General features: G+C 45.4%; 1 protein-coding gene across 17 annotated transcripts in view; it reads left to right on the top strand.

Moving 5' to 3' along the window:
• The window catches only part of Kiaa1217 (KIAA1217 ortholog), a 789,856-nt gene that overhangs the window by 523,026 nt on the left and 246,040 nt on the right, over nt 1-20,790 (top strand). Inside the window, exon 1 of one of the 17 annotated variants that reach the window (XM_085699018.2) lies at nt 3,597-3,852. The exons of 15 other annotated variants lie outside the window; for them this stretch is intronic. Coding sequence is in view for 1 of the 2 variants with exons in the window: in XM_048460710.3 (XP_048316667.3) it covers nt 15,839-15,940 (102 nt within the window). In the remaining variant the exon portion in view is untranslated. Of the gene's footprint in view, nt 1-3,596; nt 3,853-15,664; nt 15,941-20,790 lie in introns of those variants that run through there. One more of the 17 variants, XM_048460710.3, reaches the window with a different exon arrangement.

Raw genomic sequence — 20,790 nt, 5'->3', positions numbered from 1 at the left:
GCTCCTCATTTGGACCTTGGGGGCTCAGTCCAGTGCTCCAATGTGGGTCTCCGTCTCTATTTCCATCTTTCGTCAGATGAAGGTTCCCTCTGGTCCAGCCTTTCTTGCTCACGTTCTCCCTCCTTCTGCTTCTCATTTGGACCTAGGGAGTTAAGTCCAGTGTTCCAATATGTGTCTCTGTCTCTCTCTCCATCCATCGCCAGATGAAGGTTCTATGGTGATATGCAAAATATTCATCAGTATGGTTATGGGCCAAGGCTAGTTCAGGCACCCTCTTCTCTGCTGCCCAGGGAACAATCTGGGGACCTCTCCTTGGGCCGGGGAACCCCTCCAGAATCAAGTCTTTTGCAAACCCTAAAATGGCTCCCTTAGTTGAGATATATACTTCCCTGCTCCCATATCCATCCTTCCTCCCTCCCCCCATCCCATTCCCCCAAGCCATCCCCAATCCTCCCCCTCTCCCTTCTCTCTAACCATCTCCCCTTACTTCCACCCCCGTGCACCCAAGTTTGCTTGGCAATCTTGTCTACTTCCAATATCCAGGAGGATAACTATATGACTTTCTTCAGGTTCACCTTCTTATTTAGCTTCTCTAGGATCACGAATTATAGGCTCAATGTCCTTTATTTATGGCTAGAATCCACTTATGAGTGAGTACACATCATATTCCTCTTTTTGGGTCTGGGTTACCTCACTCAGGAAAGTGTTTTCTATTTCCATCCATTTACATGCAAAATTCAAGATGTCATTGTTTTTTTACAGCTGAGTAGAACTCTAAAGTGTATATGTGATACACCTTCTTTATCCATTCTTCTATTGAGGGGAACCTAGGCTGTTTCCAGGTTCTGGCTATTACAAATAGTGCTGCTATGAACATAGTTGAACAAATGCTTTTGTAGTATGATTGGGCATCTCTTGGGTATATTCCCAAGAATGGAATTGCTGGGTCCTGAGGTAGGTTGACTCCTAGTTTCCTGAGAAGCCGCCACACTGATTTCCAAAGTGGTTGCAAAAGTTTGCATTCCCACCAACAATGGATGAGTGTTCCCCTCACTCCACATCCTCTCCAGCATAGGCTATCATTGGTGTTTTTGAGTTTGGCTATTCTGACAGGTGTAAGATGGTATCTCAAAGTTGTTTTGATTTGCATTTCCCTGATTGCTAAGGAGGTTGAGCATGACCTTTTGGCCATTCGAAGTTCATCTGTTGTGAATTCTCTGTTCAGTTCAGTACCCCATTTTTTAATTGGGTTAATTAGAGTTTTAGTGTCTAGTTTCTTGAGTTCTTTGTATATTTTGGAGATCAGACCTTTGTCTGATGAGGGGTTGGTGAAGATCTTACCTTTACATTTTTTTGTGCCTAAATTTGGTTATTGGTTTAGTAAGCTCAGGATACTATTAAAGCGGTAGGCAGCTCTGGGCTTCTCTCATCTGGGGACTCTAAGAGAAGTCCTTATTGGTCGGGCTACCTCTAATCAAGTCTTGGCATCTGTGCCAGCCTTCATGCGTTGACCTTATTGCTAAGATTGCTGGCGCATGAAACTAAATCAGTCAAGTTTCCCACATCCAGTAATGATGTCATCTCTAGCATTTACCTCTGCTTGCCTGCCTGTGAATGGGTTAATCCTGGCTTTTGCCTCCGACTTATTTCTGTAATTATCCCTTGTGCCTTTCACATGCTGATTTTTTTGAATCTCTTTTCCAAGCTTGACGTGAGTAAGCAAAAGCTGAGATACTGTCATTTCCTAAGTAAGCCAAAGGGAAGATTTGGCCCATTATAGGCACTCTGCCTGCTGAATCTCCATTCGCATGCTCCTCTCTAATGGAACCTCGAGGAATAACTGTAATTGGATAGCGCCCCCACTCCATCTGTAGATTCCACCAAATCAAACCCAGATCTGGTTCTTTCTTGATTTTGTTTGTCTCATGTTGTGTTTGCGCCCCACTGGGTAAAGCACAGGCGTGGGTTTCATATGGATGCATTTTCAACACACAGAGGCAGTAATTGACTCTCTGACAATAGTCTTGCCTCCCAGGAGTATTCCAGCCCAAGCTGTCATAGTAAACCCAGCTAGTTCGTGGCTCCCTTCAAAGGCAATGTCCCATCTGTTGACTGTGCACTGGGGCAATGCAGAACTCAGACTTCTCAGTGGATGGGATCCAAAACCCTTTCTGTTCCTTAACAGGAAGAGCCGTTCTGAGTTTTTGGAGCAAGTGCTCTGCTCTCTGCGGAAGGCAGCATGAGTGTGGCCCGATGTAAAGGCTAACGCTTACTCTCTGGCCTTTGAGGGCAGCTGCTGCTGAGCCTGGTGCAGTTCGCTGCAGGATGCTAGGGAGTTAGGGCAGGCACTGCTGCATCCAGCGCCGTGGTATTGTGTCTGATCCCATCAGTCTCACGGAAGCCCTTTATGCTGTGGCTCCTGACAGCCAATGGTTCGTGAGTTCCTGTGGGTTTGAACCAAGTCCACACAAACCTTTCTGGTTCAGGGAGCTCACCAGTTTTAAAACTGGAGAACATAGGGTTTCTGCATCACATTTGGTAGTGGAAAGAAATGATGATGAATTCAGCATTATAACTAAGAGGGTTTGGGGATCAAAATGTGTCCAAATCTTTTGGTAGTCAGAAAAGATTCCATTAAAAAAAAATAGATGAGATGGTGGAGAGACGGCTTAATGATTAGGAGCATTTTCTGATCTTAGAACCCAGCCCCAGTTCCTAGCACCAACATGGTGGCTCACAGCTGTCTTTATCTCCAGTTCTAAGGGATCTGATGCTGGTTTCTGGCTTCTGCAGGCTATGACCACACACACGGGACACATACAGACAGAGAAGCTAGCAAAGAACTTATACACAGATTAAAAATGAATTAATTCTTTTTCAAATGTGAAATAGTGAAAACTACAGACGTGCATACAGGCTGGAGTGTCTTTTAGAGCAGAGCATGTCCCTCCAAATCCCCGAAGAGATGCTCAGCGCCAATCCGGTTACCTCCGTAAACCTGGGGACATGCGCATGCATGCCAGGAAAGGGTTAAACGTTTCCCTGCACCTCCTCCTACCCCCTCTGTAGCCACAGGCCACTGGAAATGCACGCAGCTGCTTAGGCACACACAGACACAGACACTCAGGTAAGGAACCTGTTCTGCAAGTTTTCCTGGTTAAAAGTAGGTAGGGGGTTGGTGGGAGAGCTGAGCCGGGAAAGCCTTAGAAGTGTGGCCTGAAGATTTTTAAGAACCAGAGTTTTCACAGTAACTTTGCCCGGCAGGGAAGGGAGAGGCACACATGTGCCACTGTGCCCCCCCTCCCCCTCTCCCCTGATTAAGTGCATTGTTAGACAGGGAGGGGCAGATTAACGAATGCCTATAATTTTGATCATTGTTTTCTGCAAAACAGCTCAGGCTTTGAAAATGAAGCCGCCGTTCTCGACTTCGTTGCTGCCAACAGCACAAATTACAGCATGCAAAGATCCCAAGCCCCTCTGAAAAGGTTTCATTAATGAACAATTTCGGATGATTGTTTAAGTCTTTACTTGACAGGTAACGTTGGCATGTAGGCAGGTGGGGTTAGGGTTTCCATGGAGATTTATGATGTCATGCTTGAAAGAGCATGTCAAGACAGCCAGTTTAACAAGTAGTTGCTCAGAAAGTCCTGTAGGCTACAAGTAGGCTTTATGCAAATGAGGAGAGTTTCACTGGGAAAAACTGCAAAAGAAAACAGCGGAGACATGGAGGGGGGCTTACCTGGCAGCTCCAAAGGAGGATGACCCGGCAGTCCATTGGAAACGGAAAGTTCCAGAAGATGAACTAGAATTCCTTCTTTCACTGTCATCTCACCTGTGGAGTGCTTGGGACAGGTAAATACATGGCTTTTTCTTTGTTTGTTCTTTTCTCTCAGTTATTGCTTAAAGATTATTTGGAAACACTGTGGTCTACTCTAAGCATTGTTCTCTTGGCAGGAAGAATGAAGTCTATAAGCATGGCTTTCCCACACAGGGTGTTCCAGCTCCAGGCCTGTTTTAAGGGCTTTTTGTTGTTGTTGTTGAATGAACTGAGATTTTTGAATAGAGCTGAAAAACAAGTGATGTATTATACATTATGCTGATTGCACCAATGCACAACGCTGTAAGAACCACAGATAAGGACTTACAGGGTGGCTGAGAATGGAGATATTGTATGCATTTGTTGACCATTTCCAGATACCCTGTGGGGGGGGGCAGGGGCGTGCGTGCACGTGTGTGTGCATCTTAAGCTAAGACTCACGTAGTTCCGGATTTTAATTTTGTAAAATATGAAAAATAAAATCCTTGCAACACCCCAGAAATAACACGGGAATCATTTAGAAACGGCACGTTTGTTTGTGAGTACGCCTGCGTGATCTTTCATAAACACATTTTCTAGGACTAGAAAAGAATAACCATGCTGCAGTTCTTAGTTTGTAGACTTTTAAGAAAATAGCTGTGAACAGCAAGAGGACAGATGAAGGCTCCGTGGGAGAAGAGAGAAATGGTGGTGGGTCAAAAGCTTGCTTCTGAGCAGTCACTGCAGCGGTGGGGGCAGGTGGTCAGAATCAGGAGTCAACCAAAGGCTGCTCTCCCCTGGGTGTTTGTTAACTGTTCTGAAGTAGTTAGGCTCCGTGTCTTCAAGGGAACACAGAGAAAACTCATTTTCTCTTTCCTGTAAAACATGGATCAAAGCCCAGGCTCAAGCTACCTGGGACATGGGAAGTTGGAACTTTTGAGACCAAAACTACTTAAAAGCTAGCGGCAGGCTTGAAAATGTTTGGAGTATGTAAACCCCGGATCTGAAATCCTGCAGTCTGAGAATGTGGATTAGCACCAGAATTGGCATTCAGTGAAATGTTTTCAGTTAGTGCGGACAGTGGCAAAGGAGTCCTGGCTTCCTCGCTCGCTTGCTCTGTGACTTGGGCAAAGTAAATCCATACCCTTAAGCCTCCATTTTCACCTCGTACAGTGAGGGTGGCGGCCACGGTGCTGTGGAGCAGCTCTAAGCTTCGATGCCTCGCACACGATGGGTCGTTTTTACAAAGAGCGTGATTGCAAGGAGTTGTTTCTCCCTCCTCTTTTCTTGTTATTACAACAGCCAAGTAAAGACTTGTAGCTGAGCATCTGTGACTCAGGAGATGAAGGACGAGAGTATAATCCATTTCTGTAGATCTAATGTTGTTCTTGTGTTACAAATATAGAGAACATGTTTGTCAAAGGAACAAGAATATATATGTATGTATATATATAGGATATACACACATATACATACATATGTATATATAATTGATAGTGCTTTGCTACATATAGAGAACTGACTGCAGTCATACAAGTTTACTTTTTATTGATAACATGCTCTTTGGAGCTCAGGTTACTGTAAACACTCGTATTTTGAAATTGCATCCACCTCACACTTTCTGGGCCCACAAAAATTATCATGTAACTGTGGGTTCCACACGGTACAGAAGTTCCAGGCGGTGACCTTTTTGCTAACTTTTTATTCTAGACTTTGCTACCTCCTCTCTTGTCTCTATTCCACACGTTTGAGCAGCTCATAATTATTCTGCATTGTCTGAGTGCAAGAGACAATCTGGTTTTTATTGTGTTATTTTTAGCAGTGGCATTTTTTATTATTTGTTGTTGTTTGTTTGAGGCACGGCCTTGCACGTAGCCCCCAGTATCCTTGAGCTCACTATGTAGCCCTCTTAGCTGGTCTCCATCTCATGAACCGTCTCTTTGGGTGCAAGGATTACAGGTGTTTGCAGCATCTGGCCCTTGAGTAATAACAGCATCTATAGTCCAGGGGAAAAGTCTGGTAGTTCTGGGTTTCCTAAGCACCTTCAAAGTTCCCGGTTTTCAGAGCTGCCGAGGTCTGATGCTGTGGGAGAGCCTCTCGGCGGGAGCTTGGGTGGGCTCTGGGAGTTGATTCTAGAGTCGCTGGCTTTGACACCTGAGCTGCTGCAGCTCTGAGTGAGCGCACTGTAGATTAATGCCAGTGGTCAGGTGAATCCTGCTTGCTGGCTGACTCCAGCTTTCAGTCCCATGTGGGGATCTGAGGAAAATCTCTCTCTGATTATTTTATCTCAAGAGACAATCTACAAGTCCAAAATTAAATCTTCGTTTCATAAGAGAGTTCTGCCAGCTGGGAGGTTTCACCCAGGGTAGAGAGTTCGCCCAGCATGAAATCTACCAGCAACCGGGAGCTAAAGCCTCAGATGGATTTAGAATCCCTAATGAATATTCGTTTTCTTTTTACCTGGCAAACCTCACAGTCGCTCTGTTCTCTGCTACACTCGGTTGTTGAGACTGAAGTTGTGTTGGGTAAATAAACAGCAGCTGCGCACTGCAGCGTGGAATGTGGCAGCCCTCGGTGGAAGGTTCAAAGTCAGAGAGGGTAGAGTCTGGGCACTTGGGACCAAATCCTGCCCCCCTCCCCCCCCCGTCACTTACCGAAGCAAATGGAGGGCATCCATTTGCTAGTCACATAGAGCAACTGAATTTCACCTTCCTTTACCATCTTATGGATGGAACTCACGCCCTCCCACATGCTAGGCAGGCGCAGTATCACTGACTGATGTCCCCAGCCTGAGGTCTTAAGTTTTTAAAGCTTCTTAGTATAGGAGTTAGTGGGCTTACATATTGCATTATTGCTCTATAAATATTTATTTATCTATTTATTTATTTATTTAAATAGGAATATACTTGAATGCCCTAAAATAGCGTATCAGGGAGTTCCTCGCAGCTGACTGTGGAGGAGGTGGAAGCGCCTGTTCTGTGTGGGAGGACAAAGCTATTCTAGATGCTGATTATGGATGTTATTCACTGCTGAACTTCATCAGAAGCACCCAGTTTACAGCGTGTGGATGTGTACACCCCTGTGCACACGCATTTGTTGACTGTTGACCCTGAGCCTCATTTGTGCTGGGCAAGCTGTCTACCACTGTGCGGTCCAACCAGCCCCAAACATCCATGTTCTGAACCTATTGAAGAGTAATTTCAAAATTTTTAAAAGCTGCCTTGTTTATTTTCGAGACAGGGTCCATCTCTGTAGCCCAGGCTGGTCTCACACTCATGGTCTTCTTACATGTTGTGATTAGAGGCACATCTCACCAGGCCTTATTCCTCCAAAACCTCTGTTTCAGAGACACTCATCACGAGAAAGGCCTCTCATGACAGGTGACTTGGCCGTGGCTGTCCTCCTGGCAGGTGGCCACTGACAATGCAGATGGGGTAGAGGAAGTAGAAAGATGTACTCACCCGAACATCATCAAACTGTGCTCTTAACCTCTTCAACTGTTTTACAGGATGCAAACCTTCCAGAGGGGGTCAAAGTTGGGGCCTATTTTTATTGTACCTTGTAAAGCATAAGGCCTGTGAGTTTTGGAGCACTTCTTGTTTTAATGTGAATTTCCCCATAGGTCTTTACAAAATCAATTGCCTTTTTCATAAACCTTCTGACTTTTACATTTAACCTATAACATTGGAGGAGAGGAAATATGGAGGACTGGATTTTCTCTTTGATAGAGATGTAAGATTGAAGTACGCATTCTTTTTTCTTTTCCTCCTCTTCTGCTCCCCTCTTTCTCCTCTCTCTTTTTTTCTTTTTTTTTTGGCGGGGGGGGGGGGATTCTGTAGATGGGACCTAGGTCTCAAACATCCTAGGCAAGTTTACCCCCTCTGAGCCTACCTGTAGTCTCCAGGCCAGTGCTATGAGATATTTAATCTCTTCACTTGCTGTTTATAACCAGTGGAATAAATCCTTCTTGGTTTATGACAACTGTGTGGCCTCAGAAAACTGGAGACCTTTGGAACTGTGGGCTGTGGTAGGGAGAATAAAATCAAAGCAGCCTTAGTTGGAACAAAGCAAGAATCCTGGACTGGCTTTTTCCTGGTCTCTCTGCTGTGTTTGCTTCGGAAAAGAGACTAAATACACAAGAGAATGAGAGTTGAGGTTCCTGACTGTGTGATCAACAGGAACAAATGTAAACTGTTACCATGGAGAGAAATGCACGTACCAAGCTCTCCCAGAAAGAAGTGCACAGCTCAGCTTATGGGACCTGTGAGTTCTGTTAGCTGGAGTCCAGCGGTTGTTAAGATCTAAGGCTCTTTCTACGTGCATCGTGGTGGCACATTGCTTGACTTTACCACTGCATAGTTACTGTACCTCCCATTCCTGGTTGGTCCTAATTAAGGGACAGATGTGATACTGTGCCTCTCACCCTCAGTTCCTTTGGTTAATAAATGCAGGTAGTCACATTGACTCCATTAAACTGACAGCATCAGGCTTCCTTAGGATTGTGAACCCTGCTCCCCAGACTGTTGGCACTGCGGTTTTCTGCTTAGATCACATAGGAGGAGAAAGCAAAGATCTTATTGGGGATGTCTGTACTGGGCATCCATGTGGTACTGTGGATCCTTCAGAGAAGACTCGCGTTGGCCATTCTCTTGCTGCTCAGCAGCGAAGCAGGCTGCTTCCTTAGCTGAATCTGGAGTAGCCAGAAAGCCGTCTGGGATAGTTCTGTGGTCATCTTTTCTCTTTGATGCTGAAATGTTGTAAATACGACTCAGGGAATCAGAAGGCCATCACATCCTATTTTTTGTATAGTCGTTAGTAAACACGCATAGCTGTGGGTTGGGTTTCCATTCTATGGGAGAAAATTGCTTGTTTGATTGTCTCTTTGAATTTTGCATGAAGGAAGTTGCATGGATTTTCTTCTCCAGTGGTGTTAGTGTTTAATTTCTTTCTCATATTAAGTTTTATGACTATTGCAGAAACTGCCTCAACTGACTGCCTAACAAAAGACAATTTTCAGTCTCTTCTTTATGCAGTGTATGTGTGTTCATGTATGTATGTTGTGTGTGTGTATGCATGCATGCGTGTGTATGTGTCCAAGTGTGTTTGAGTGTGTGTATCCATGTGTCAATGGCTGTGCATGCATGAATGTGTATGTTGCATTGAGTGAGAGCGTATGTGGTGTTTAGCATAAAGTATCTTAGAACAATTCTGTTTTAGCAGCAATTATGGGAGTGGCCCTTTTAAAATCGCGTTTAGGTTTTTGCATTTTTGTGTCCCTGCTGTGAGAACTACTGCAGTGATCCTCCTTGTATCTATAAATGTAATAGCACATCTAAAGGACAAATTTCTGAAAGTCAAATCAGATCGCTAATGTTGTAGGATGTTACCCAAAGATACTTAAGAAACACTGGTCGGTACTGTGAATAGGAATGTGACAGGGAATGTTACATCACATTCATAGGATCCAGGTGCTGGTCCATAGCAAATGACATGTAGATATGAACACACGGCCAAGCACATAGCGAAATAAGCAGTGCACAATGCTAGAATTATATTAGAAAGAGTGGGCCACATTTTTATTGAAAAAGCATGTAACCAGGTGGCAGTTTTGCACGCCTTTAATCCCAGCACTTGGGAGGCAGAGGCAGGCGAATCTCTGTGAGTTCAAGACCAGTTTGAGGATAGCCAGGGCAACAAAGAGAAACCCTGTCTCGAAAAACCAAAAGGAAAAAGCATGTACAATTTCTGTGTACTCATCTACAAATATCTAGACTAATATCCAACAAGTCAAAAAGAGGGACCAGCAGGATAGCAAAAATGCAAGTTTTATTTTTTGATTTCTTTACTATTTAGATTTTTGTCACATGCAGGCAACACTGACTTTAAAACATAACAATAAAACAAGTTTAAAATAAGAACAGTTGTCCTGACTCTAGCCTGTGGTCTCATGAAGGAGGACAGCAAACGAGCAGACGAGCTAAGAGGATGGCCTCGTCTTGACGTCAGGCGACCCCTATTGCTCTCTTCTTCGTGGGACAACCACTTTTCACCACAAGAGTAGTCTGTCAGATTTGCTCAGTCTTGATCCCTCCTTCTTCAAATACTCGTTTGAGTCCCGAGGAACAGGTGTCTTTGGCTGACACAGTTTTAGGGAGTCTGAACCGTTCGGCGAAAGCAGCCGAAGCGTCTTTGTAGAGTGGAGCATCTTCCAGCCTTCACACAAGGTGCTCGCTCCATTACCACTCTGGTACCTTAGCAAGATGGCTACACAGAATGTAGGTGTTTTCTTGTTTGGGTTTGGTTTTGAGGTGGGGGGGTCTCATTGTGTAGATAAGGTGTTAGAGCTTTGAATTTCATGGTTGATTTTTCTGTCACAGCCTCCCAAGTACTGAGATTATAGGAGTGCACCACCCACAACCGATTGGTATTTATTTAAGCTTGCATAGGAAGTTTCTAGTTATGCAACAAAAATTCAGGTTCCTAAATGAAGCTCCAACCTTTTCTTTCAGGCAGGGCTTCTTTGTGTAGCTCTTGCTGCCCTCAGACTGGTCTTGAACTCACAGATATTGTCTGTCTCTGCCTCCCGAGTGCTGGGATTAAAGGCATGCACCACCGCCACCTGACTGAAATTCCATTTTAAGACATGCAGATTGCAATTTGAAAACTGTACTAGAATTTTCCATTCAGAGCAAGAGAAGCCAGTGATAGAAGGCACATCCTCAGAGAGTGTCCTACTCAGAGAAACTCAAAGGAAGCGCTACGTTGTGCCCCATCGCACCGAAGAAAACTCTGGACCTGATTTGAAGCTCTACCTCTTTTTAAACCAGGTGTGCAGAATCTGTCCGGCTCTCAGTGGGATTGATTTGTGTGTAGTGTTTTCAAAACAAAGGCTGTCTTCACAGTAACTCTGCACGTCCTCCCTTCTCTTCAGGAACCATTCATGAAACACCGTTGTCCAGAGGCATCACGGTTCTGCATCTACGGCAAACGCATCTCAGTATTGTATTTTGCAATTGTGCCTAGGCTTGTAGTCAACTAACCCAAAAAGAATCATGAGAAATAGCTCAGTTTAGAGGAAAAAAAGGAAGGTCATGACTGTGATGTGCAAATCAAGGGAAAGCCGTAATTGAAGCAATTTCATTAAAAAGAATATAATTACTGTTGCTCTGGGAGGAGTTAGGTGATTTCTAAGCCAAATACAGCTTATAAATCATTAGAAAAATTGGCCAAGTTTCCCATATCGTGGGATAAATAATGTTATTTTCTTCCTCCAAATATTAAATATCATAGGTGTAAAAATAATTTAAAATCATTTATTTTATGGAGGTGGGCACACATGTGGCATGGTGGGCTTACAAGATTCAAAGGACAGTGTTTGGGGAGTTGTTTATCTTCCACTATGTAAGTTCCAGAGCTCGAACTTGGGTCTCCAGTCTTGGCCACAAACGCTGTCGCTTGACGGGTCACTTTGCCATCCCACCACAGCGTTTTTATCGCACACCTCAATCAAGTTTCTTTATGCATTTAATTCAGTCTAATCCAATCCAATTAAACTTTCCCTGGTATATGTCTAGGGGTCACTGCATTTCAGCAACATCACTCAATTATGTCTTTTATAATTGTTATTTTAAATAAACATCCATGTGTATGAATAGCTCCATATAGGGCCCTTGAGATGACAGAGCAGGTGAAGGTGCTTGCCACCAAGCCTGCTGACCTGAGCTCACTCCCGGAACCTATATGGTCACATGAGAACACAATCTAACGGTTGTCCCAATCTCCACATGTGCACTACAGCCCTTAGCCCTACCCCAGACACATGCTTACACACAGCACACACAATTAACCAAATTAGTAAATGTTTTAAAGGAGGACATGTATAAAAATGGTACCAAGACTGAGAATAAGGGAGAGTCTTGATTCTAAAGGAAAGGAATTGATTTTGATTTTTCGAGACAGGGCTTCTCTGTGTAACAGCTCTGGTTGTCCTGGAACTCACTTTGTAGACCAGCTGCCTCAAACTCACAGAGATCCAGCTGCCTCTGCCTCCCAGCGCAGGGATTAAAGGTGTGAGCTGCCAGCACCTGACAGGAGTGGGGATTTGAACCTGAGTTTTAACTCCAGTCTGTGGCGTCATTCTGGGGTTCCCTCAGGCCTGTACTATGAGAAGTGGTTTTGTTGAGGAGGTCAGATTTCAAATGCTGTAGTCAGCCAAAAAGACTGACCTCTGGCCTCCCAGGCCCTGGGTTTTTCTTTGTTTCTCCTCCCATTTCAACAACCGAGGACTGGAGAACTGAAGGGGCGGGAAGAGACACTCGGTCTTCCCTGAGGTCAGGCCTGGGGACGGCTTGTGAGGAATGTCAGAAGCAAGGATGAAGCAACTTTCTTCCCAGCTTACGTGTCCTCTCCCGACAGGCCCTCAGAGCTCACGAACACCGCTCCTCGCTCAGTGCCCCCACGCCCCTCTCCCACTCACAGTTCCTGCTTTCGGTAGGATTTCAGAAGTGCTCACTGGAATGAAAGAGATGAATTAGACAACTTTCATAGCCAGAAATAAGGCTGGAGCCGGGCAGTGGTGGCGCACGCCTTTAATCCTAGCACTCGGGAGGCAGAGGCAGGTGGATCTCTGTGAATTTGAGGCCAGTTCCATGATAGGCTCCAAAGCTACAGAGACACCCTGTCTCGAAAAACAAAACAAAAACAAACAAACAAACAAAAGAAATAAGGCTGATGGGACCAAGCTGGCATGGAACAGGGTCTCTCGGAAAGCCTGTGCAACGATCTCTGAAAGTTCTCATAAGATACTAAAACCTGGTGGGGACTGTAGCACAGTGGCTGAGTATGAAGGAACAGCATGGAGTCTGCGTGCATGAAGTCCTGGAGAAACAGAAAACAAACACAAGTCAAAATTAAAATCACTAAAACTTTGTAGGATCAGGTGGTTTTGACCAAAAAATAAAATTTCTTATACCTCAAAGATGAACAACAACAACAACAAAAAAAAAAACAGGAAAAAAACCAAACCCAAAACATATAAATATATAATGAAGAAGCTGGGGCTTAACTTCTTAGTTGGAAAATGTTCTGGTGTCGTTAAGACAAGGCACAGGTTTTGGGGTTCACACAGGGCTCCACTTTCTGCTCTACAGCTGTCTTGCTCACCTGCCTGACCCCTGACCTTCATGGAGATTTGTGCCACATTTTTCCTGGAGGCACCGTGCTGGGCTGGAAGGGCTCTCAACCCTGTTGTCAGACAGACTTAGTTAAGAGTTCTGGTTCTACCACATGGTCTTGAGCAGGTCAAGCTCTGCGTAAGCTTGGTTTTCTCCTGTTGGGCAAGACCATCTAGATTGAAGGTGTGAGGAATACTTAGCCCAGTACCTGGCATGTGGTGGGTACTCGGGACCCGGCATTGGCTCTCCTGGAAACATCCTGTGACATTTTATGAGGAACAATGGCTTTTTGCCCAACGTCTCAATTATTCTGAGGTTGTTCAGGGTGGGAGGGGCCCTTGAGCTGCTACAGGACTCACCCTAGCTTTGTGGGGAAGGAACCTGAAGCTTGGGGAGTCACCAGTCCAACATATTTAGTCTCTTGAAGACAAGCAGGTCCAAAATCAGGAGCTTTTTATTAACCACCACCAACAAAAAAGGGTCTTGGAAATTGGTTTGGGTGTTGTGAGGTATTTTCTTTTTTTTTTTTTTTTTAAATATTTATTTATTATGTGTACAATATTCTGCCTGGGTGTATGCCTGCAGGCCAGAAGAGGGCACCAGACCCCTTTACAGATGGTTTGAGCCACCATGTGGTTGCTGGGAATTGAACTCAGGACCTCTGGAAGAACAGGCAATGCTCTTAACCTCTGAGCCATCTCTCCAGCCCCAGGTATTTTCTTTTTGTTGTCTGCTTTAGAAGCAAAGTCTCACTATGTAACCTTGGCTCACCTGGAACTCACTCTGTAGACCAGGCTGGTCTTGAACTTGTAGAGATCTGCCTGCTTTTGCCTCCCAAGCACCGATACGAAAGGTGGGCACTACCGTGCCATCTTTATGCGAACCTCGGTGGCCTATCCTCACACTTAGAAAGTTACGTTTGCCATGCTTGGGTACTGTCCATCCTGTTGGTCATTCGCTGAGGGCCAGAAACGTGTGACTTAAAGAAGAGGGTCTATTATGTAGAGAATTTCAGATCTATATAAATGCCATGAAGGAAATAGAGGGAGCTAGATGGGAAAAAGCGATCCTGGAAAATTATGAAGCTTGGATTCTTCAGGAAGAAGGACATCCAGGGCAGAGAATCCCCAGGCACAGAGGGACTTCGCTGCTGAATAACTCAGGTGACCTGGGCAAGGTGACTGCAGTTCCTGGGCAGCATGTAGGGCTTTGGAGTGTTTTCTTCCCGAAACACATAAGTGGTATAGCCAGGGAGTGAGAGTCGTAAAGTATTTTTAGCATTTGTACAAACGTTATTGTATAGAGAGTTGCGTAGGCAGGGTATACTGATTGACCTTATGTCCTTCTCCATCAGTGCAGCGATGCTCAAAAGAACACTTTTGAACACGGTGTTCAAAAGAACACCGGAGAGCCGCTAAGCCAGCACTTCACAGAGTCTGTGATTGGTGCCTCCGGGTCCCATGCCTGGTATTCAAAAGTGCAATTCCATATTCTGCCATTAACCCCAAAGGGCAAATGTTATTTCTGTTCTGTTTTTCCTGCTTTGAAACACATTCAGAAAGTGCACTGGGGTTTCTAAAGTATTTCTTTTTGATCACAAAACGAGGTACCCAGGAGAACAAAGTACCCAGCATGCAAAGTGCGTAGGGATGTGATGATGTCTGAAACAAGATGCATGTCCGTTAGGTTCCTGGTTCGGGGTTGTTCCAGTGACCTCTGACTTGTCATCTGCTCTCAACTGCAAATGAGAAACCAGAAAACACATTTCAGAGAGTTTGCTGAAGCTTCTCCTGCAACCTGGCTCAGGCCATGCACTCTGGGAAGGTTGGCAAAAATACAAAAGAAAACAGCAGCAACACCAACAAAAACTGGAGAGTAGACTTGTTTTGTTTTGCTTTGTTTATGTTTTGCTCTGCCATCAAATGCAAGAGCTCAACATGCTAAGCACTTGCTCTGCTCCTAGCCCTGGGCTGTCAACACGGTGAAGTCCCACTGACACCTTCAACACTGGCGCTTTTTCGGTGTGGACTTGTTTGTGAAAATTACTGCCATGCTCATGAGTTAGCATTCAATTCCTACACTTTACAGGCAAGGAAGTGGGCTTTGGAGAGATGACGTGGCCTGTAGAAGCCAGAGATGACTCTGAAAGTGGGTTTATACAACTCTTCAGAGACCAGGACAGTAGCTGGGTGAGGGGGTGATATACGTCATCATCAGAAGCCTAGGGTTGGGGTAAGGAAGTCCCTGGGTGGTCTTCAAACAGTTGGATGTCAGAGTTTGATCAATTCTTTATATGAACACTTTACGTGGTTATTGCTGAAGCTCCGAATTGATGAGGCAGTTGGCCCAAACACCAGCACTGAAACAGTTGGCGATTCAGGCTTTGTCATTTGATACTGTTCTATCCAAAACTCTGCCTCCAGTCCCACAGCCTGCATGCATGAACTGCCCCAGCATCTACTGGGGAGCTAGAAATGGCTCCTTCCCACGCAGTTAGCTCCAGTTTTCTTTAATGATTGGTATGTGGGTGGAGCTTATTTGGCCAAGTGAAATGTATGTTAAGAGACACACACATTCTTGCTGGGATTTTTAGTGTCCACGTCCGCATTTAGTAAAACTCCACCCACAGTGCATTTGCATAGCAGTGAGAGAACCAGGATTTTCTGGAACTGAATCACACTCCTCCCAGTCCTGAGTCTGTCTGTCTGTCTGTCTGTGTGTGGGTTGTGGCAGGCCAGCTGGCAGGAAGAATGGACTAGAGTACAGTCCAGCTGCACTTGGAGAGGGCAGGACTTGTCACTCATGGGCCAGGCCCCTTTCTGCTCAGAGAACCCTAAAGCCTGGCTGATGGCCACAGCTGGACCGGGACATGGAGCCTTCAGCCTGCTCTCCACCGGAGAGGCCAAGGAGGGAAACAGGGTTCGCTTATTTCTGCTGTCGGAGGCCCCATGGAGAAGCAGGCAAGAGACAGGTACAGAAGTCGCGTGATTCTAGCGGTTGTCTTCCTTTCCAGGTGTTTGTAAATTGCTGCGTCATGTTTCTGATTCCTGGTCACTCTGTCCTGAGGGTGAGCCAGGAATTGCCAGAGGTCATATGGTCACTTTTAAATTAAACTGTAGTTCTCTGGCTCACGTTGCTTGTTCTCAGCTGTTAAATCTTATTTAATGATAACTTTGTTTTTCTTTATTCTGAAAAAAGACTTCTTATTTTCTATGCAAAGGTAGGAAGTCTTTCTCTTAATTATATTGAAATGTTTCTTTAAACTGAAGTGTAATCATTGCAGCTCACCTTGTTGAACTCTAAATTCATGTCTGTGGGCAGCTGGTTTAGAAATGCCAAGTACGAGTTGGATGGACACTGGGTTCTTAATACTGGGTAGCTCTCGTCTACAAATCCTGGTGTTTAGGCTGAGACGAGAGAGTTCAAGGCCTGCCTGCGATACTTCTTTGAAAAAGTAAAAAGTCAAAAACAAAGAAACAAACAAACCAAAAACCCACCTCTAAGCCAGTTTTTTGGGAGTCAAAAGATACACATCTCTTCCTCCTCTTGCCTTGGTTCTGCCTGTATGCCTGCTAGCTCTGTTGTTTTTGCATGGGGTTAGGATGGAGCCCACAGCCTCGTGCTGGCAAGGCAAAGAGCTCTACCCCTGTGCTGCACCCCAGCCCGTGAGCTTTTCAAAGCTTATGCAGCTGCTTCTGAACTAGGCTGCCTCACCTCTACAACGGGAAGATGAAATGGCAGCGTGTTCTGTCTTGTTCCTGCCTGACTTAGAACCCGCATTGATTTGGGCAGGAGTTTTGCAATCCTGAGAGACTGGGCAAGAAAAGCCACAAGGTTCCACAGTACTGGGGAAGGTGATCGGCTGTGTCCTGTGAGGAAGGAAACGTTTTGACACAGTGGAGGCAGGGGAGAGACTTTGTAAAAGTCCACATGGGGGAGAAAGTACAACTACGAAACAAGAAAGCCCTAAGATGGGGCTCATATGATGTATGTCTGATTTCATGGACCTGTCTTCTGACTGCCAGAATTATGCTCTGAGAAGAAACGTCAAAAAATAGAGATAGTTGCCAGGGCTGATATGGGAACAAAGCGAGGAGGGAGAATGTTTTCTGAAGGAACAGACCAGCTGTAGTTCCCACAAGCTGGGTTCGCGTCGCGTATATGTGCACATTGGAACACTCACATGTTTGGTTCAGACTACACACTGATCTGACAGTATTGAAGTCACTCTCTTGGCCCAGTATATTTTGTTCAGACATTTTTTATTTTTGGCCAAGATGGTCCCAAGCATAAGGAAATGGAACAAAATGGAGAGTGTTGAGCCTGTGAAGAGTATCTGAACAAGAAGACAGGGGACCCTAAGTAAGGAAGTAGCAGTTACTTATTTGTGTGGGAAGGAGGCAAAAGGCCCAGGAACTCAGAAGGGCTATAAAGATATTTTTAACCTGGGCGTTAAAATGTATGTGGGGGAACACAGGGAATTTCAGAGCATGTAAATGAATGGCTTGCACTAAGGCGGACTGAGCGGTGTAAAGAAGTGTTGTCATGGCACCGGGACCTCATGCCTTCTTGACGTGTACGCTGCCATCTGACTACCATGTGACTGTGTGGTGAGGAGGGCTTACTCTGGGACTGGGGTAGTTACTAGGGAAGCAGGTCATTGGGTAGCTCCGTCTCTCCCCTCCCCTACATGTACACACCTGCTCCTCTGTTTTCCACTGTGTCGGAGCAGCGCAAGGCCCTCCCCGGCCGTGTTCTGTCTCTTTTCATCTTCTAGAACATAAACCAAAACGAACCTCTCTCTTACTCTGTGTGCTACCTAGTTTATTCTTCTAAGCCTTAACCTGACTATCAACTCAGGTCAAACATATCTCAGAGACTCACAGGACTCGGGAGACTAAAGGTTAACCAGGTCAGCCCCAAACACTAGAGGAGATTCCTAAGGCCAGGTCGCTCAGGGGTCTAAAGGTTAACCAGGTGTAGTAGTATGGTGTTAAGCTCTTTGGTCTCTTTTGGGAGCCTGCCACCCAGCTCCCAAATGAATCACACATGGAGTCTTATTCTTAGTTAGGACCGTCCAGCCTTCGCTTGGCTTGGTATATTATCCCATCTACCCTTTTGGCTCTGGGATTTTCTCTCTCTTACGTCTGTAAATCTTACTCTTCCTCCATGGATTGCACTGTAACTGGATGCCTGACCCATGATGTCCTCCTCCTCAGCTTCTCTGAACCCCAAATCAGGTGCTAGAGACAGGCAAAGTATCAAAGTTTTACAGAGTTAAACAAATGCATCTTAAACAGAAGCAAGACACCTTAAAATAATATTTTCAACACCAAGTCAGTCCCAAAGCCTAGATGAGGTTCCTAAGGCCCGGTAGCTCAGGGGTCTTCTCCAGGGACTCAGAAAAAGTGAGAGATATAGAATTAGGGGGGAGGTCTGGCTTCCAAGGGACACCTTATGCCACTAATCCGTGACTTTCGTGAGGAAAAGCAGTTACTCTTGGACAGGGCACTTGCACGTCCACCCTGATGTGCGTCTTGTACCCCAGTGTCCTGTAAATCAGAATTCTGGTTTCTGATTTAGGTAGCCACAGAAACTGAGTGGTATCCTCTGTTAACTCGAGTCTATAAGTACTGTTTTTAATTTAAAAAAAATTTAAATTCTGTATCTCAATGTGACTGTGTATGTCAAGCCAGGTGCTTGAGGAGCCAGAGTTCCAGGCACCTGTGAGCCGCCCACCAAGATTGCCAGGACCTCTACATGAGCAGTCCAGGTCTTAGCCAGGGAGCCATCTCTCCAGCCCCTATGCACTATGAAAAGTCTCTGATGAATAGTGTTATCTATTGCAAGTGTTACATAACTGAGAGAGATTCTCAGTTAGAAAAGTAATGTTCAACAGTTAAAACTATTTATTTGCATATTTTAATCACTGGCTTTGGATATGCTAGGCAAGCATTATTTTCCCAGCTTCATCCCATTCTTGGTCTTTTGAGACAAGGTTTCACTCTGTGTAGCACAGTCTGGTCTTGAGTATGCGAACCTCCTGCCTCCCAGGTGCTGAGTTGACAGGAATGCCTCACCATATCCACTAAAAGAGACGGTATCATATTTGACTAGTTAGTGTGGCCTCCAAACCCTAAAAGCAGAGGTGCCCATGAAGGGCCGGACACACGTGCTCATCTCTCCAAGTGATGCAGGATCTTTGAAGTCATGATTGGCTTTCGAATCCTGGGGCTAACGGTGGTATGAAGTAAGAGAAGAAATTGAAAAGGCGAATTTGTAAAAGTTCCAGACTGAGACTCAGGGTCCAGGTGTCTGCAGTTGTGTACGGCGCCTGTGTTACAGTGAGGCACAATTCCTGGCATTCCTTGACTTAGCTGTCACTGTGTCTGTGAACTGAAGATGACTATCAGCACCGTGTCACCTGATGCCTTTTCCCAGCAAGCTGTCCTGCCTGCCAGGCCAGGGCTCACAGACTGAGGCCGGGGATAAACTTGCTTAAAGTGACCAGGAAACTAGAGAGAGAGAGAGAGAGAGAGAGAGAGAGAGAGAGAGAGAGAGAGAGAGAGAGAGAGATAGGTGTCTGTGTGAAAGGATTCTCCTAAGGTACGGAGTAGAGTGTTCCCAAGGCACACTCTGAGGGCGTTAGAGGTGCTCCACATCATTGGAAATTACCCAGACAGGAACTTCTTCAGAATACTGGTAGCCAACTAAGGGCTCTGCTCAGGGGTTCTTTCTGTAAGGGTCTGGAGCAGTGGTTCTCAACCTATGGGTTGAGACCCCTTTGGGGGCATCAAACAATCCTTTCACAGGGGTCAAATATCAGATGTCCTGCATATCAGATATTTACATTATTATTCATAACAGTAGCAAAATTGCAGTTATGAAGTACCAACAAAAGTAATTTTCTGGTTGGGGGTCACCACAACTTGAGAAACTGTATTATAGCTTGCAGCATTAGGAAGGTTGAGAACCACTGATCTAGAACCTGGAACTGATCTTTGTGTTTCCACCGCATGCACCCTCTGGGAGCCTGAATGGGCTTAAAGCTGACAAAGCTGTTGGAGGACTGTGCCTTCCCTGGCCTGCTGCTCTCAGAGGGAGAAAGGGAGGGAATAAAGGAGAAGTTGCCACCTCCTTTCAGGGCCGTTGGGTCCAACCCCCAACACACACACACACACACACACACACACACACACACGCACACACACAAGACCATGCCATCCACTATGCTTTGGCTCAGATGCTCCAAAGGGCTCAAGTGTCTCCATTAGGGATTTTCCCATGGCTTAAAATTCCAGCCCTGCTCTTTCCCTGCTGTGGGCTCCCTTGTGTTTGCTTTTCTCACCTTGTAGAGAAAGCTCCAGGCCTTAGTCTTCAGTTGTGAGGGTGTAAAGAGGAAAGAAAGACAATTTAAATGGAAGTGTTCTCACTGTGAAATGCTTAGCTTGTGTGTGTGTGTGTGTGTGTGTGTGTGTGTAAAAGGAGCAGCAGGCTGCATTCCCACCGCCCAGCTCACAGCTAGCTTTACCCGAAATAATTACACGGAAACTGTATTCTTTTAAACCCTACCTGGCCCATTAGTTATAACCTCTTATTGGCTAGCTCTTACATATTGATTCAACCCATTTCTATCAATGTGTATTGCCACTTGACTGTGGCTTACCGGGACGAGTCTAACCGGGGTCCATCTCGGAATGGAGAGCTATGGCAACTGCCTCACTTTTATTCTTCCCAGCATTCTGTTCTGTCTACTCCACCCACCTACGTTCTGACCTATTAGGCTAAGCAGTTTCTTTATTAATTAGCCAATGAAAGCAA

Source organism: Myodes glareolus, chromosome 14 (assembly GCF_982192425.1).
Source record: "Myodes glareolus chromosome 14, mMyoGla1.1, whole genome shotgun sequence".
In the NCBI taxonomy this organism is placed as follows: Eukaryota; Metazoa; Chordata; class Mammalia; order Rodentia; family Cricetidae; genus Myodes; species Myodes glareolus.
Note: the sequence above shows the minus strand (reverse complement) of the source record. Positions and strands in the feature narration are given on the sequence as shown.